Source organism: Dermacentor silvarum, chromosome 2 (assembly GCF_013339745.2).
Source record: "Dermacentor silvarum isolate Dsil-2018 chromosome 2, BIME_Dsil_1.4, whole genome shotgun sequence".
NCBI lineage: Eukaryota > Metazoa > Arthropoda > Arachnida > Ixodida > Ixodidae > Dermacentor > Dermacentor silvarum.
The window spans coordinates 107392597-107406849 of NC_051155.1; the positions used below are offsets into that span (position 1 = coordinate 107392597).

Below are 14253 nucleotides of genomic sequence, written 5' to 3' on the forward strand. Positions count from 1 at the left end.
GTACGTTAGTCCTCGGGGGGATGAGAAGTACTGAATCGGCGACGGCTTGTATATAAGCTTTGAAAGCAGCTTGAGTTTTGGAAGACCAGGAAATCACGGATGAAGAGCTCTTAGTTGTGCGAAGAAGGTCAGTCAGTGGGCGCAGAAGCTCGGCGTAGTGCGGAATTAAACGGCGTGAGAAATTCACTAGGTCCAGGAACTCCCGCAGCTCGCGTAGGGTAGTGGGTGCTGGGAAGTGTTTCACGGCCTGGACGTGAGAGGGCAACGGGCAAATTGCCATCGCCGAGATGTGATGACTCAGGAACTGGAGCTTGGAAGACCCGAAGACGCATTTCTGAGTGTTGACATCGAAGCCAAATTGTTGAAGGCATTGAAAGAGTTCCCGGAGGTGACGCTCATGATCTTGTGGAGTGGAACTCGCGACGGGCATGTCGTCGATGTAGGCAAATATAGCAGGGAGGCCGCGCAATATCTCGGCGATGAATCTTTGGAACGTTTGAGCTGCGTTGAGGAGTCCAAAGAGCATGCGCACATATTAAAACAGGCCGAAGGGTGTAGTAATTGCGGTCTTCCGGATATTGGCAGACTCAACGGGGATTCGTGATACGCCTTGACAAGGTCCACTTTGCTAACGACCTTGCATCATTCGAGGTGGCCTGTGAGATCTTGGACGTATGGAGGGGGATAGCTATCGTGGACCGTGTGAGCTTTGGGTGCCCGGTAATGGCCGCATGGACACCACTCACCCAGTTCCTCTCTTGGGCACCGGGTGGAGTGGGGAGGACCAAGTACTGGACGAAGGACGACTGTTGCCCAGCTGGAGTATGTAATCGAATTGCCGTTTAGCAATGGCCAGACGCTCACCGAAGATGCTGTGCAGGTGAGCTGCGACGGGTGGTCGGTTGCGGCCTGCTTGCGTGGCTGCTTTAAATTGCAGAGCCTCGTGACCTCAGGAAAGTCTTCGATGATTCTATCGCACGGGCATGGTAGGATCAGCGTGCGGATGCCAGTGGTAGCGACAGCTGAAAGACCGCTAGGGATCGAGAGACGCGTCTTGCTGTCAATCAGGCGATAGCGGCACGTGCCGATGTCGAGGTCGAAGTGGGACAGGAAGTCGGAGCCGAGGATGGGCTTATTGACGCCGGCTACAATAGAGACCCACCGGAACGTGCCCCGCAGGCCAAGGTCGAGAATGAGAGGACCGCATACCATACGTGGTGATGGAGGTAGAGTTCGCCGCGCAGAGCGTCGGTCCAGGCGACTTAGAAGTGCGGTCACCCTTTGAGGACAGCAGTACGCTGACCTCGGTACCCATGTGTATCAGGAAGCACAGTCCGGAAATGCGATTTATGACTACGAGCTGAGCGAGGCGGTCGAGGGTGAAGTCCCCTACAGCGGCTAAGGCAAGGCGAATAGACTGCGGAAAGCGCTGCAGGTAGATCTCCCTCAACAGCACACCGTTCGAGTCGACGTTGCTTGTGCCCAGGAGCTACCACATGCTGTTGAGCAGCTGGGAGCAGCGGCGATCTCTAAGCTCCTCGGAGGGGAGCAGGTGCAGGAGGTGCGTGCTCTCAGGCGCCGTGGTGTGATTTAGAATACTCTGCTTAAGTTGCTGGTACGTGGCATCGCCCAAAGGTGCAGCGATGACGTCCGCCACCTCTCGAGCCACCTCATGAGACAGGTTACAATGCAAGTGATGAAGCCGAGAAATCTACGAGGTGATGTGGTGCAGATCGAAGATGACATTGGCATGGGCGAACCAAACCTGCGGGATCTTGTACCAGAACGTGGGCAGGCGGAGCTGTAGAGCTGAGACTTCCCACGGGCGCGAGGTAGCGTCAGGCGCAAGTTTGCGTGAGGGTGGTAGGTTGATGGGGTCGGTCATCTCTTAGGCCTGAGTCACCACGGTCGGGAACCGAGGGGTCGCAGCGGAGCTCTAGAACAAGGCCAGCGTAGCAGGCTTCTAGAACAGAACTCGTCGTGCCGTGCTTGCGCATCGAGTACACATTGCCCATCTTTTTAAGGCAAAAGCCTTAGGTGTCTATGTTGATGGTTCCCTTGGCGTTCCCTGGTAGTGACCTTGGCGAAATTGCGCCGTGACGAAAAATGGCCGATGCCTCAAACAATGCTCGTATTTGCGTCATATTTCTCAGGGAGGTTCCCGTAAACAAAGTACATTAGTGGAGTTGAAGAGAAAATTTTGTACATTTTGGTCTGGGCGGGAATCGAACCCGCGCCTCCGGGGTTCGAGACGAGCACACTTCCCTGAAGCTACGGCATCTCCATGGTTCTGGCTTACGAAAGGTGTGCCTAGTGCGTGCGTGACTGCACACGTCACGTTGCAGCCATCTTGCTGACTAAAGGTGTGGCCGAATGTGTGCACAAACATGCGGCACTTCAGGTGCTACGTTAAGTGGCGTTCAGCAGGTCGCTTTAGAGCCACACATGTGCACTTCCCATTGCGGCTCGTTATGTCTTGCCAGAAGTCTAACCCAGATTGTATAACTTCATGTATCACCAAATGTGCAGCAGGATTTCGCCTTCTTGTGTCACGAGAGTGCCACCGGCTGTGTCTTACACCTGCCGAACTTTTTCCGCGTCTTTCGCAGCCTGCACCAAGGCGCCGGCTGAGAGCGGAGACTTTAGCGTTCCCGCGTTGCGGTGTCGGTGAGCGCTACAAAGCCATCCAGATGACGTCGAGTGTGGCGACCGTCCGGGAGAGTCGCTCTACGTTTTCCATGATTTTAGTTATCACTGTCTTCTGTGTGGTTATCACTACCTTCTGTATGGAAGAAGCTTCGTAATGAGGGTTTCCTCGAAGACTTGCAGGCGTCGTTCAACGAAGTCGAGAACCTTCGAATCATGTGCTTGCAACCGTTCGTCTACCCGCTTCATTATTCTGGCTTCTACATGTTTTAGTATTCTTTCTTCTACTCTCTTCGTTAATCTGTCCACTAGTTCTGGCGTGTTGCACTCCGCTGCCGGTGTTTTATGCTCCTCTGTAGATCCTTCGAGAGTCCAGCCAACGTGACGTTTTTGCAATGCTTACAAGGATTCTGCAAAAGCCCTACTTACAAATTATTGGTATGTTTCATAAAGGAGGATAATACATCAATTTATTCGCTTTAGATGTGTCAGTAGGTGCAGTTTACATAATTTTGATATCGTTATTATTGCTGAGTTAGAGTTGTCGACTTGACCACTGATGTTTGATGAAATTTCATAATTTTCAGTTATTTTTGTAAAAACATTATTACCGAATTCGTAAAAAATGTGATGTGAATAAGAACGCGAAAACGGACATGGCACGAAAGAAAAGGGTGACACGGGACAAGCGCTGGGTCGTTACGTTTTTTTCCCTGCTTCTTATATCACGAATGCGCATCAACTAGGCTCTCGGAAAGCCATTATGAACAAGTGACAGTATTGGTTTTTCATATTTCAATATTAACTTTAATGCCACCAACTCATTCAAATTGATGCAATGGTTGCACAGAAAAACAATTTCTGCGTTCGCGTGTATTTACGCAGGCGGGAGCTCGTGAGGTCAAGCTTCCTCTTTGGTGGATCTGGTGATTTATGAGAACATCTGTTGGTACCTGGTGCAACAGGGATTGATGAGTAGCCCCTTCACTGCTGTGAGACGCAGAGTGAATTAGGTATAAGCAACCGTTCCCCCAAAACGAAGGTAGAGATATTTCGCTCGAAACGCTTTCCAGAACGACGCGAAGCCGCCGAAGTGAACGCAGAGAACGCGACTAGCAGAGCCGCACTTTATCTGGCTGCCATTTTGCAGTAACTATGCCAGTCGACTTCCACTAGCAACAGGCACGCTACAATCGGGTTCGTTTTCTAAGAAACGCCCCAATTTGGCGCAAGAAATGCAGTTACAGGCGCGCTTTCGAGTGTAAACAGAGAAATCCTTGCCTCGGGAAAGCGCCAAGCTCCTGGTTTCTGGACGGGTTGTTGTTGTTGTGGCCTCAAATCATGGCTCGTACCCGCGATGAAACCGGTTTGCCCACGTTTGAGGTGATGAAAAGAAGAAGAAAATTCCGGCTCATTGCATCTCACGATCAGTGTCGAGGTTAATGCGATTAGCATTGAAGGATTGTATCGCCACAACATGTTGACACCGTCGAAACGCGTCATTTTTGAGGCGCGCACTGCGGCCGGACTCCTCTTCTGCGCTTCCCTCCGGACAGGCTGCGCCTTGCAGTGACGCCTCAGTGAAGTACGCGTGTGGCGCGCGTCTGAATATAATATTCAGAGTAGACTGACCGAATCTACATGACGCGGGTTCGACTCCGCCATCACCGGATAAATTTCCATTAACTTCAACATAAAGACTTCAGAAGAAAGACTGAAACTTCAACATCAACATAAAGTTCTTTTATATTGAAAGATGGCACATAACCAGTGCCACATGACCAGTAACCCAAGTTGGCTTCGAAGAGGTTCATTAAACAGAAGCACATAGCCCACTGGTGCATACCCAGTCACCCACGCGGCGTGAAAGAGAGTCATTGAGGAGTTCCGCATACCCAGTGTCCCATATTCATTGACCGAGGTTGGTCCAACGATTCGTTTCGAACGTGGTTCAACTGCTAATAAGCCTGGTGCTCTACCCTTTGGACCATACACTACCCAGTGACCCATGTTTGCGGGAAAGCGGTTAGAACATAGAAAAGAACAAACCGGGAAGTGGGTGAAATCTTCTATAAAAATGCTAACCACATTTTAAAGAAGACAGACAACGATCACAACAGGGAACATTAAATAAAATAGGACAATTTCATTTTGATGGCACATTCCATATAATCTCGAGTAAGAGCCTCACCTGTGAATGGGCTGCACCTGCAACTTGGCAGCCCAAAATTTGGAAAAAAAAGAATTTAGCTAAATAATCAAATTATGTGGTTTTAGGTGCCAAAACCACGATCTGATTATGAGGCACGCTGTAGGGCGGGGGCCAATGTGGAGTAATTTTGACCATCTGGGGTTCTTTACCGTCCCCCTATATCTAAGTACACGGGTGGTTTCGTATTTCGTCCCTGTCTAAATGCGGCCGGCGTGGCAGGGATTCGATCCCGCGACCTCGTCCTTGGCAGCCCGACACCGTTGCCACTAAGCAATCACGGTGAGCCAGAAGAAAAACAAACGAATTCCAACCGAGAAGCAATCGCGTTTGGTTAAAATATTCTAGGAGTGTATTCAGGGGTGGCACGCGTCATGAATTGCCGTGATGCGGCAAGTGTGGAAATGTCTGGCACTTGGATGCCAGCCCATGCGACAGCAGCGCCGCCGCAAACACCCATCGATTCGGCTCTCGTTCCTGCGGTTGTCAGTTGTGCTGGTTGTACACCACTAGCGCGTACGTCAAAGTTTGTGTTGTTTGTGAACTTTTTTTTTAACAGCCAAGCTGTTTAACCTGGGTGTTTGCCGTCAGGTGAAATGCCGAAATGTAGGCCGATCCTGGGGGTAGTACTGAAAGGGTCCAATCGCAATGGCACATACCCCTGTGAACTAGCGAAGCTGTTTAAGCTCAAGGATGGTCCGTCGAGTGTACGCTGCAAAACCTCCGCCTGGCGATGACGTCACCATGTGTCGCCTAGCCACGCATGGGCCGTGCCGCATCGCTTCGCCTTAGCTTTGCTGATCCATGACGTCCCCGCGCCGTGCCGAGTTGTTGCTGCGGCCGCGCAGAGGCGGAGCTAAGCCATGATGTCACTGCGCCGACCCACGCGATATATAGCCGAGCACATCACCGCGAAGATGGAGCGGCTGAAGAAGAGCGTCACTCCCGAAGAAGAGGAAGTGCGGCGCGAATACCGCCGCGCCGCTATTCGAGCGCAAGTGAGACGACTTCGGTCCGATCCCGAGTATCGCGCCGCCAAAGCGGCGGCGAAACGTCGGCGATTTGCAGAAGATCCGGAGTTAAAATCCCGCGAAACCGAGCGTCCAGAGGCGTTCAGATACTTTCATGACCGAGTGTTCGTTGGTCCTTGGGCTGTCGATGATTCCGGGGTGATCCTGCGCATAACTTCGCAAAAACTTGGCCGGACCGAGATAAAGCTAGGTGGCGTCGCCAGCTTCGCTGTTTGCCCAGTCTTCGCACCACTAGTGTGAAGCTGCCCCTAATTTTTTAGTTTATGTAGTTCAAATGATGCATTTTTAAAATTAAAGGCTTGATTTTCATTGAGGTATATTAGTTTGAATTATACACAGGGGTTCACACCGCAATATAAACAGCTGAATGCGTCTATTTATTTATTTATTTATTTATTTATTTATTTATTTATTTATTTATTTATTTATTTATTTATTTATTTATTTGAACATACTGCTAGCCTCACATTTGAGGCTGTTGCAGGAAAGGGGCAGGATACGTATTCAAGAGAACACAGTTTAAGTAGGCGCGGACATAAATAAGTTGAGGTGAACAAGGCAGTACATATGCACTATAATATCAGCGTACAAATTCTATAAAAGGAGGGGAAAAGTAGTAAGTGCCATATTGGAAGATTTAGCACACGAAAGCGGAAGATGCATATCCGACATTGCTGATCCTGTGACTTTTATAAATTAAGTATTCAGTCTTTTTACGTTATATTCGTGTATTGTTTGAGTGACATCCGCATAGGAAGGAGTAGGCCATTGATACATTTTTTTTCATGCGTGACAGGCAATCGTAAGAATTGCACGTGCATTCCACAGTTCTCTGTGCATTTCCGAGAAACCCTCCAACGGATCCTGGCTCAGCCAGCATGCCATCGAAGTAGGGACGTGTTAGCATTGACGTGTTCGGGATTAGAATGCAGATTCTTAAGCGCGATGTGTGCAAAGCGCCGTAGCGCATCGGAAGCGGTGCATGATGCAACAGCCCATGCTCTGGTGGCGCCATCTCGTGGCTTTAAACATCAAGTGCTTCAGCCGTGAGTCCTCCCTGGGCAAACTATCGCTTATTGTAGTAGACTATTTTTGGTGCGCCAAGGGCACTCGTGTGCTTCAGCGAGTTTTCGCGCGCAGCGTACCTTCTGCTGCCGCTACTAGATGGCGAGAGCTGCAATTTGACCTCTGACGCCCTGGGCGCGGGCAAGATCTACCTGTTCCTTCAGGGTAGCGCGCAAGTCGCCGCCGCCAGTTTTCTATTTCGGCGATTAGTTTTCGCAGCCAGCTCATTCGGATCATTTGTCAGCTGCCGGGGTCCGCAATGGAGACGAAGCATTCGATGGCGTTCGATGCTGCATTTAGGCAACTCAAGAAGTTGCTTATTAAGAGCACCCGAAAAAGTTTTTGACAAAGGCTTCGCTAAGGTGAGTTGCAGAGACATTTTTAGGAACAGGCTGCTCAGTAGAGTCGTAGAATTAGCATAAGTTACCAGGAAGAGGTCTAATTACTTTTTCAAAATGTTAATGCTAGTCGTAAGAATGCATGGAAGAGTAGTAGTAAGAAAAGAACGGTTTGCATATTTTAATGCTTGAATATATTCGTTAGAAGCCACCTTGTATGCCGTCCAACGAGAAGCACTCGAGGGCAACTTAGCTAAGCGGTAGATGCTCTTTTTACGGTTAGAAAGTCTTTTAATGTGAGTGTTATACCAGGGGGGGGGGGCTTGTGGGTTAGAGGTTATGGTGCGGTTGGGAACAAATTTCTTCGTTAGGTCATTTACTTTATCAGTAAACATGTCCCAATTAGTTTAAATAGAACGGTCATCAAAGTTAGGAATCTATCAAGAAACGTACGTAACTATATTCATGGCCTCGAAGTTTCGCTTTCCCATAGTCGAGTATAGTTTTGTCTTTCCTGTAATTTTAAGATGGTTCGCACTATTGGTAAACTGCATAACAGAATTGTCACTTAAAGGCGGAAGGAATTAAGATAACGTCAGAAGTTTGTTTGGGCTCAGCAGTAAGTACTACGTCGAAAGTGTTTGAGATACAAGCAGTATCCCTAGTAGGTTGCGTTACGTCACTTCCGAAAAAGGAAAAACGGAACATAGGTCTAAAAGCTCCTTGGCCTGAGACAAGAATGGCAGTAATGAAGGAGGTTGAGCGTTCCATTTAATGTTAGTAAGGTAGAAATATCCTAATAAATAAAAGGGCGATAATGGAAACCGTGACGATACGTTAATAATTAGCCCAAACGATTTCGAGGCCATTAGCAACAGAAATTCGCGAAGAAGGAATGTTCGTTAGAAATGACGAATAGAACGCCGCCTCCAAGACGCACAGCCCGATCCTGCCTATAGATAGTTCTCATTTAACGTCACGCAGCAGCTCTGACTGCTCTAGTACGTAAACATGGCGGTTACGATTACGTCAGTGTAGCGTACATTGCGTCACGCGTACATTGTTTTGCCTTTTGACGGCGACTGTTTTTCGCCGGTTTATCACTTGTTAATTTGACATTGGACGCAAGAAGCGCCTGTCGTGCTGTCATGAATTGATGTTTATTGCTTACGCTATTCTCGACCTGCTAGCACCCGAAGATAGCGTCCCCGATGACGTACGTGCAAGCTATCAATACACTGCGAAGCGATGGGTCTCCTCAAAGATTTGAGAATCGTTCACATTATTCGAAAGTCACGTTTCTGTTAAGGCGATAATGTGCGGAGCGCAACAGTCAATCGCTAGGACAATGAGAAATGTATTGTTCACCGCACCTTTAATGTTTGTAAGAGACATGAACACATGGCGTTGAGAAGACTGTCCACTTCCCCTATCGATCCGAAGGTCAGATTACTTACAGGAGCTGGTGGTTCCTGCGCGTTGGCCCTGTTACTGTTTTTCTGTCGCGTAGTTATTTTCAGCATCAAAAACGTAGCACTTGTAATTCGTAAGCAGTTTGCCGTATTTTAGCTTAAACGCAGGTGCACCGGGTTGATTTTTTCCAAACTCGATAAGATTTTTACGGTCGTGACCGGTTGTGGCTGTGTAATCTTCGCTAAGAGCGATACCACTTGACTTGAGATGATTACTTAGGGAAAGAACATTTTCTTTCATTCTAAAGCTTGAAAAATTGACAATTACGGATCGGCATTGTCCCAGTGGGAAAGCGTCTAAGCGGTTAGCACTCTCAATAGGTGACCCGTAAAACGAGCAATCGCAGGGAATTGTGGGGTGCGCCGTCTGCTAGCAGCTTCCGCTTCGATGGACGATGCGGCGGCATCCGCGACTTGCCCGACGTACGTATTTTTGTACGCGGTTTCAACTGTCAGTCGTGCGAAGCTTTCCGTCCGCTTCGTCGACCAGCTATGTCGTACCATTCATGCAGCTAATTTCTAGGTTTCAGTTCACTCTGGGCGTGACGATGACAAGCCAAGAAAGGCAAGGATACGCTTTTATTCATAAAGGAACTCTGGTTTTCGTTTCGGCGGCCTTTTTTGTTTCTGACAGGTTTAGCTATACGACATTTTCCGTTGCTTGGACGCACCGTCACTGACTGCTCTGCCTAAGGGTCAGTCAGACAGGTGAAAAATTTATCGTCATCCGATAATTTATCAAGCGTATAGAGGCATTACTTAGAAAATCGGGCGCTGAGGCGATGGCTACAGCGGTGCATGCTGCTCTGTGATCGTAGCTAAAAATCGATATCGTAGGTATAACTGAAAATGATAACTTTGCGCGCTGTCAACGGCATTTCTCGGTCGAAACTCTAGGTTCAATTGAAGTGTTACATAGTTAGACGTTCTCGCTTTTTTGTCAACAATGGCCGTATCGCCGTCATATTACCGCTGCACATTATCTCTATGTTTGCTGAAGGAGGGCTAGTTGGTTAAGAGTATTATGTATTTATCTCACTGTGTCCCGCTAAAATTCGCGCCGTAAAACCTCGTTTCATCATACCTCTATATATGCGTGCGAGTACTGAAATAGTTCTGGTTGACTGAGCCAATGTTAGAGAAAAATATCTTGGGGTATCATTCCGTGTCGGTCCTTACACAGCTAAATGCCGCCTGATAAGTGGCACTGTACGTTCATTTTCTATTTGTTCACGGATGGTCTCTGCCTTGTTACATTTTTAGAAGTGGCAGCCATTCCTCTGATGCTTGTGCACAGCTGACTCAGGAAGGGTTGCTGCAAGGCAGTAGTTACATGCGTTCACCTTTAACGCTTGAACTTGAGCAGCCAACGGCTGAACAGCCGACGATGGTTTTGCTAGGCGCCTGCAACCGGGTAATCTTCGAGTGGGACAATGCCGGACTGCAAGCGCAAGTGGCTCCGTCAGGTAAGGCGTTGCGCCGCTGAGCACGAGCTCGCGGGATCGAATCCCGGCCGCGGGGGCCGCATTTCGATGGAGGCGAAATGCGAAAACGCCTATGTGCTTGCGTTGTAGTGCATGTTAAAGAACCCCAAAGGGTCAAAATTAATCCGGAGCCGTCCAATACGGCGGCCTCATAATCAGAACTGGTTTTTACACGTAAAACCCCAGAAAGAAGAACGGACTGCAAGCGCATCAATATAATTCAATGGCGAAGTGGTGGTGGCGGCTGCGCTGACTCTAACCGGAAACAGCTAGCAGACGGCGCATCCCACAATCCCTTGCTGTTTTACGGGTAACCTATTGAATCGGATGAAAAAGATGAAAGAACGGTTTTCAAGGCAAATATAACCTTGTTCTCGGTTTGTTCTCATGCTTCTTTGGCATCTGGAATCTCTCGAATGATTAAGTTGTTTCGCCGAGATCTATCTTCAAGTTCGTTGGCACAAGGCTCCAAAATTGCGTTCTCTTCTTTTAGGGATCGGACATTGCTCTTCTTACTAGCCAGGTACGTCAACGCCCAGTTTCTCAAAATTCTTACATTTTTCTTCGACATTGTACATCCGTTTGCTGAATACTGTGAATTTGGTTTCCCTACTTTTTTTGGCTATTCTTGATAGCTTTATTATCGGCGGCTTGTTCGGCTAAAGTTTTCGAGGACTGGAGTCAGCGGGTGTCCCTTTCCTCAGTAAAGTGAAATATTATATTGGAGACTTGAAGCAGACGCTCGGGCAGCTCACTGAAAAACAGGGATTAGCAGACTTCACCCTATTACAAGTTGTAGCTGTTCATCGCTTACAAGCAAAACGCGACTCGATCTCCGCAGTCTCGGTGGTCTTCACGTCAGTGACCGCTAAGATAGTTCTAGGGGGAGCTCTCTCGCTCGAACAAGCTGCTAAAATTGTTTTTGAAGGAAAATCTAATCAAGCAAAATTGGAATTGTTCTGGTAAGCAGGTCAGTAGTCAAAAGAAAAAAAAAAGGATTAAGGTTCGGGGGGGCCTGGGCCAAAGCCGGAAAGACTTTCATAAGAAAGATGAATCCTCGGCCTTGATTAAGATCAAGACGCTAACAGACGTTGAAGAGATTGTTTACATAATGCCAATCACCTGCCAGGTGCCTCCTGATATTGAATCGTTCTGTGATAGGTATAGTCACAAGTCAAATGAAGACTTCATAATTATGATTCTTAACATTAGAAGCCTACGGAAATGATGGGACAAGTTTAAAATGATTGTCACCTCAACACTTCATTTTGTAGATACGTTTGCTATTACAAAAATTAACGTCTCAGAAACAGGCCTGGATACATTTGTTCTGCATGGTTATCAATCGCACTACGTGACGCGATCACATCGGCGAAGAGGAGGGATGGTATATTCGTAAAAAAACGTGCTTGACGTGTCACACATTTATGTATCATTCACTTTTGTGGAATATCGGGCTATCAAAGTGGTTCTGGGACGGCTCCTGCTATCTGCATTTGCATATTATCGTCATCCATCAAATAGCAGCAGTCGCCTTTTAATAGAATTAGAAGCCTTCTTACAATGGTTCCACCCGGTGGACGAAATACGCCTAGGTGGAGACATTAAAATTAACGCTCTTTTCCACACAAAGAGTGTGGTAGCAGATTACCTGTAACTTTTAGCCTCCTATGGAATTGAAAATACAGAAAATATTTCAACCAGAGAAGGAGCTGGTAAATGGGTTCATAGTCAGTTCATGCATAGAGCATATTGCGGTTCGTACTTCGAATGATTCTTTAGTCTCATTTGTCTGAACACAAATTTGGCGTATCAATATTCTGTGGCTTGCCGCGTTGCATCGTCAGTGCCGATAGCAACACGGCCTTGGTCAGATGACTCGCCTAACAATGTTGTTTACATTTGTACAATAGACCAGCGCAAGCTAGATAACCTAATTAGGATGTTTGACTAGTCTGCGTTAATGAAGTAAGGGGCTGCGCATGTCGTGTACGACTGCTTCTGTGAGCAAGTACAAATATTTGAAAACGTGGCAAAAATTCTGTAGGAAGGAAACGCCAAAAGAATCATAACTGAATAAGTGTTACCATAATTCGTGCTATAGCTGAAAGATATGTGTTGTGGATACCTTCGAAACGTTCCCCCCAAAATGTGTAACACTATGCGCAGAATGATACAGCAGCTAGAAACAAGGTAGCCGCCCTTATTAGATCGATTAAATGACAGTATGTTTTTCAGCAATTTATTCTACCCAGGAGAAACGCGCCAAGGACGTGGTGTTTGATAAATCACCTTCGAGGTATAGCAGACCTGAGCTCTGTTACTGATCCCTCTTCGAACGACACCCCCCCTCTGACAACCGCCAATAAAGTTGGCCGTTCGTCTGATCGAGCAGCTTACGGGCATGCCTTGGACTGCACGCTCCAAAAATCTGTATCTGCTTCCGCTTCCCTACCAAAGCTATCGGAACGTGATGAAGGTAGAATTATTTCCAACTAGATACAAAATAATACACGTGTCACACGGGCATCGGGAAGGCCTTCCAACCTATGGTCCGCTGATTCAAAAAGTCAAGTTCGAGCTGCCACACGGGCGGCTTCGAAGGCCGCCGAGTCAGTAGTCTATTAAGTCATCTGAGCGCCCTACAACTCTATCGAAACCCTGATGGCCTTTGAACAACGGCAGACGCATCGAGCGGCGCTAACTTTCCCACAGTTTTTCTGCTCAACAACTGAAAAAACTAAACATTTAAACAATAACAATGTAACCGTAACAATGTATAAACAATTTACTAAAATGTTTAAATAAAAAGAAGAAAATTTGTGCTTTTAAGTGGATTTCATATTACTTAACTTTTGGTGATATGAAATCGAAAATAAAGATCTGCAGCGCCGCACAATTTTTCGAGAAACGCCTCAACCACTCAACGGCCTTTCAAAAGTGCCGTGTAGCAGCGCCATAAATACCTTTCCCGAAAATAATTTTTTGGTACGGCCGGGCCCGACTGACACTGTGCGTGTATTGGTCGTTAAATTCAAGCTCTGCTTCTGGCGTGACATATAGAAACTCATCTTATTCGGAGAATGCGCGAAAAAGCTGCACAGCTTTCACTATTGTTATCGCGAACTGACGAAGGAATGTGGAAGCACTAAATTGGTGATGAAGCGTTCGAAAAAAAAAAACCCTCAGGAAAAAGGAACTTACCATTGAAAACTTGTTCATTTACTATGGGAGCTCATGCAGCAGAGACGGAATTCATAAATGAAATAAAAAATACACGATGTTTATGAGGTACATGCTAAATCTCGTCTCCTCCAGCACCGATGAACTTAACCTGGGTAGAGCTAATGCAATAACTGGAACGCGCAGATAACTGATTATGTGACAATCTTTATTTTCCGTGGATCTTCACTGGTAAAGCAAGGCTTGATATCCATCAATCCCCATCGACAGTGCTATCCTTCCTGTAATCGGTGTTGGCGTAGAGTCGGCCATCTCGCCTGTGGATGCCGTTGACAACGTTATGCATGATTTTCTTGACTTTGATCTTGTGTCCTTTTTTCTGTAATTGGTTCGCGTATACCTGAAAAAAAAAACAAGTCTTACATCTGAGGTCCCTAGCCCAACAATGTACCTGCCAAAAATAATTAAGCGCGTAATTTTCTTCGGGAATCGTATTGTCAAAGCTAGTTAGACACTCAGGTGCCCATTTTTCAAGCGAAGCTTGTATTGGCTCACAAGTGGCATTGTAGTCACGCAAGAACTCACGTGTGGCGCATACCCGAATTGCATATGCGGCTATCAGCAAGGGATATGCGCATATGAGCCAGGGACAAGAAAGAAAGAAAGAAAGAAGGAAGGAAGGAAGGAAGGAAGTAAAGAAAGAAACAGCAGGGTGTCGGGGAAAGCTGCGCCAACTGCCGCATCACGTGACGCTGCGCGAAGAATCAGGGTCGTTTTGGTGTGTTGCGGGGAGGGAAAGGGAAGGAAAGGGGATTGGCGCGCGCT

The 14253-nt window shown here is 47.3% G+C and overlaps 2 protein-coding genes across 2 annotated transcripts in view; one reads left to right on the plus strand and one right to left on the minus strand.

Moving 5' to 3' along the window:
* The window catches only part of LOC119441667 (uncharacterized), a 293465-nt gene that overhangs the window by 123649 nt on the left and 155563 nt on the right, over positions 1-14253 (plus strand). The gene's annotated exons all lie outside the window — the stretch shown is intronic.
* The window catches only part of LOC125943124 (scoloptoxin SSD20-like), a 26663-nt gene continuing 26051 nt past the window's right edge, over positions 13642-14253 (minus strand). Inside the window, exon 4 of the mRNA XM_049661522.1 lies at positions 13642-13828. Within this exon, the coding sequence (XP_049517479.1) occupies positions 13682-13828 (147 nt within the window). The 3' untranslated portion in view covers positions 13642-13681. The remainder of the gene's footprint in view (positions 13829-14253) is intronic.